Genomic DNA, 4049 nt, shown 5'->3' with positions numbered 1-4049 from the left:
TGTTAAATGTAACTAGACTGCTAAGATAGCTTGAAAATAGCATAGAAAACATAATACATATTGCTTATTAGATGCAGTATATATATGCATACTGTCACTGATGACTTCTTTTATTTGTTGTGATGAATTCTAATAAGAGATCTGAAGTTGGGTTACACTGTAAATAAAATTCTTGTGTGTAAAGCTGATTTGGGCCAGTAGGGGGCGACATTGGAAAGAAAAAAGTAACAACAAACACTAAACTGGAGTGAATTTTCCCAACGGTGTGATAGAGACACGACTGTAAAATGGCAGTTATTTTGGTCTTTTTGTGTGCTTTTTGGTTAGTCCCTGATTAGGAGTTACTTAAAAGGTCTAAATATAATCTATATTCTTATCTCAAGTGGCCTGATTTAATATAAGATGAACCTGATGTCATTTAAAATTGCTAAGACTTTAAGTGATCAAGGGCTATATGGTTGGATTATATTGACTTTCATAAGAACAACCCCTAACCACACCCTTAACCGTGCAGTTAGTCCAGAAATTTAGTGTGTGGCCACCCACATCATGGGTATTTGTGGTACCGTGGTGTAACTTTTATTCTACTGCAATGTACTTTGTTGTTGTCTTTCATGTTACGCTATTTGTGTTGGGAGCCATGTATTGCATTGAAGGCTATAGTTTGTACACCTTTGTCTTGTATACAGCACTATGATACTGGAGGCACAATCGGCCACTGTATATGCGTACGTGAATGTAATGACACTGTATATGCGTACGTGAATGTAATGACACTGTATATGCGTACGTGAATGTATGCTCTTACTCCTGATTTGAAAATTATAGATGAATAGACGAGAAAAATGAATCAGTCAATGCATGAGTTCAACTTTTTGTATTTTAAAACTTTGTCAGTGGTTATATACATAAAAAACACCATATTCAAGTATGTAGTATACAAAGGTTTAAAATATTTGCACAAACATATCACTTGGATAAAAAAAAACTGCTTGAGTACCTGCTTTGAAAGTCCTTGAGTTCATACTGAATATTTATGAACAGTTCTAACAACTCATTGTACAAAAAGGGGCATAAGAAGATCCTGAACTCTACTAAAAACCCCAAATGCCAAATTCCCCTGTCTCAGCCTGAAAGCATGAAGACAAAAAGCAATATATACAAAAATATGGGTCCTGCCCTGTTTCTTTACAAAGCTGTCTTCGATGTTTGCACTAAATAACTTATTTTTTTTTTCAACAAAACTCTCTTCTTCTTAAATACTGCTATAATTTAAAGTTGACACAATCCTCGTCATATTTACAACCCTGCTGTCCAAACACAGGCATAGCCTTAAAGGAGTAGTTCATGAAGAAAAAACTAATTTACATATGTTTTGGTGAGACTAATTAGTGGTCATGAGCTTCCATTATTGTTTTAGGTACATCAGCTAAGGAGCTCCAGTGCAAAACTAGTTCAATATTGAAGTGAGGTAAAGGGAAAATATGTATAAAATAGTTTTTTCTCCTTGGACCACTTCTTTAACTCTAATAAAAATGTCCTTTAAAATAAGGCATGTTTTCACATGTGTCTCTTCATGTGCAGGGCTAGGTGGTCGGAGCGGGAGAATGCCCTCTCACAGAGGTGGCACTGGAAGGGTCTGTGTCCTGTGTGTTTCCTGTAGTGGCGGGTCAGCTCGTCGGAGCGGGCGAACTTCCAGCCGCATCCCTCCCAGGTACAGTGGTACGGCTTCTCACCTGTAGGCCAAGAAAATAAGACTGGTTACATCTCAGTTCTGAGAGTGAGGAAAGAATGTGAATGCATTGCCATGTTACTGAATAGTGCAGTTCATGAACACATCTACTGTGGCTTTAACATGTTATTTCAGCATTTTACTTCTATGGAGATTAGATTTGGTTCAGAAACTATGTTTTTCAGTTTGATATTTTGATCCATCACATTGCCAATAGGGGGCGCTGTGCCAGCTTCAATCACCTACTGCATTTAGCCACTGTTGTTATCCATGTTACATACTTATTGACCTAGTTTTTGTTTGAAGGGTGGTTTGTGAAAGACATGTAAAAGTAATACAAGGTTTGACCCTGATTTACACTTTGAAAGCTACTTCTCCATCTTGTTACCAGTTTCACACTATGATAACAGTATTAAACTGACGCCTCCTAATGCTCCAGGTGTTGATTCAGATCTGTGGCTTCACTTACCAGTGTGTGTCCGCATGTGCGCCTTCAGGTGCGAGCTCTTTGTGTAGGTTTTCCCGCAGCCCGCAAACTCGCAGCTGTGCGTGGCGGCGCGTCTCCGAGCCCATGCGCGCCGTCCCCGCTTCGGTCTGTTCTCCTCCGTGCCGTAGAGCTCGAGCAACGGTGACGACGGTGGCGTGAGCACTGCGCCGGGCATAGCCGGGTGATGGGCCCGCATGGGATCCGTGAAAACGGCGTACTGTCCATGGTAGTGCTGCGCGCCGTGATATTGCGGTGGGTACGCATAGTGCTGCTGCTGCTGCGCCACGTGCGCGTTCACCTCCCGGGACGCGTCGTGCACATGCTGGACGAACGGCTGCACGGGAGCAACACCGTGAACCTTCTGTCCATAAAAGTGTCCCAGGTACTCACTGGCCATCATGCACGGCTGCTCGCGACGCTCGGTCTTTATTTTGTAAGCCGACGCGTGTGGAGTGGCGAGGTGCAAGTGCACGTGACTTCTGGTGTCCAGCATGCTCAAATCAGTGTATTCCGGTGTATCAAAATGTCCTTTCGGGTTGTAGTCTTGAGTCGTGTCGGGTCGGTAGCCCATGTCTGGGCTTAGAAGCTCGGCTACAAGGCCGTGCGCAGAATCGGCGCCGTCGTACGCAGTGCTGCAGCTCTCCGGTGATTCCGGGAGCGGATACGCAGGGGTGACGGAGGGACCCTCATTCTGTGATGCCATCGAGTTAGACAGAATAAACTCGAGATCCAGAAACCTGGACAACTCGTCCTCGTCCTTGGTCAGTGGCGGGGACTCTACAATGCTGAATTCAACCTCGACGCGGGGTTTTGTCCCGATCTCAGTCTGATCAGTGGACCATTCCTATAACACACAAACACAGCTTTAGTCATGCATTCTGTAAAAGTCCCATTTCATCACTTTAACTGATTTCTTTTCAAATTAAAGGTGGATTTGATAATACAGCACTGACCATTGGATCTAAATCATCCATTTACACGCTTATATTAACAGTCATTCAGACATATATATATATAATGTATGTATGTATAAAAGCAAACTTTATCACAGTAATTTCTACTTACTCGTAGGATTTCAGCATGTTTTTCATCCAAAACCTGAGTGCTGGAAAAGCCAGCAATGGACGGCAGAAGCGCATCCGCCAGAGCCATCCTTTACAAACAACCTAAAGAATTCACCAAGTTTACTTTCTCATCAGGCAAAGTGAGCAGGAGTAGACACCTCTGAGCTGAAGGTGCGAGTGCCTCCCGTGCGCGCGTCTGAGCCCTTTTAAGACAGGGTTTGGATGACAGGTGGGCGTGTCGTCGTGACGCAGGACGCAGTGCGTCCACCCCTTCAGTTGTAGTGCTGTTAATGAAAATACAGACAGCGCTTTTAGGTGTCCAGGCCTCAGACCTGTCATAAACATAAACACCTTTTAATTTATAAATGGCAAGATTATTAAACAGGGTGTTTTTAAGCTCAGGATCAGGCTTGCAGTTACTCCACACAGAGTGCTCCATAAAGCTGACTTTCTATTTGTGGAATATAATCAAGCCCTGTGTGTGAGTGTGAGTGTGTGTGTCTATGTGTGTGTTTCTAAAGCTTTATACGTGTATATTACAAAAAGCACATACTGATCATAACAATACCCATAAATATCCTATAACTGATTTAGTCATAGTCTGTAAAAGACTGGGTTTTTATTAAACTCCAATCAGAAAATCAGCTTTATGGAGCACTCACTGTGGAGTAACCAAAGCACTGCTCACTAGGCTATTCACTGTATTCATGTAGGTGTAGAAATGTATGGAATTATACATGTAACTAAATTCTAAAGATGTTTTTTT

General features: G+C 42.5%; 1 protein-coding gene across 1 annotated transcript; it reads right to left on the bottom strand.

The window, feature by feature from the left end:
• Positions 1-862: 862 nt before the first annotated feature.
• Positions 863-3477, bottom strand: klf17 (Kruppel-like factor 17). Its single transcript, XM_026935888.3, has 3 exons — positions 3285-3477; positions 2202-3063; positions 863-1736 (listed from the first exon to the last, which is right to left on the bottom strand). Exons 1-3 carry the CDS (start codon positions 3369-3371, stop codon positions 1561-1563), a joined length of 1125 nt encoding a protein of 374 aa, XP_026791689.3. The 5' UTR covers positions 3372-3477; the 3' UTR covers positions 863-1560.
• Positions 3478-4049: the final 572 nt, after the last annotated feature.

The sequence above is a fragment of the Pangasianodon hypophthalmus genome, chromosome 4 (genome assembly GCF_027358585.1).
Source record: "Pangasianodon hypophthalmus isolate fPanHyp1 chromosome 4, fPanHyp1.pri, whole genome shotgun sequence".
Taxonomy (NCBI): domain Eukaryota; kingdom Metazoa; phylum Chordata; class Actinopteri; order Siluriformes; family Pangasiidae; genus Pangasianodon; species Pangasianodon hypophthalmus.
Note: the sequence above shows the minus strand (reverse complement) of the source record. Positions and strands in the feature narration are given on the sequence as shown.

Excerpts from the sequence above, each read along its gene's own strand:
- klf17 (XM_026935888.3), bottom strand. The coding sequence starts at position 3,371 with ATGGCTCTGGCGGATGCGCTTCTGCCGTCCATTGCTGGCTTTTCCAGC. Across the intron at positions 3,064-3,284 it reads AACATGCTGAAATCCTACGA|GAATGGTCCACTGATCAGAC; the intron begins GTAAGTAGAAAT and ends TGTGTGTTATAG. Across the intron at positions 1,737-2,201 it reads GCACATGCGGACACACACTG|GTGAGAAGCCGTACCACTGT; the intron begins GTAAGTGAAGCC and ends CTTGGCCTACAG.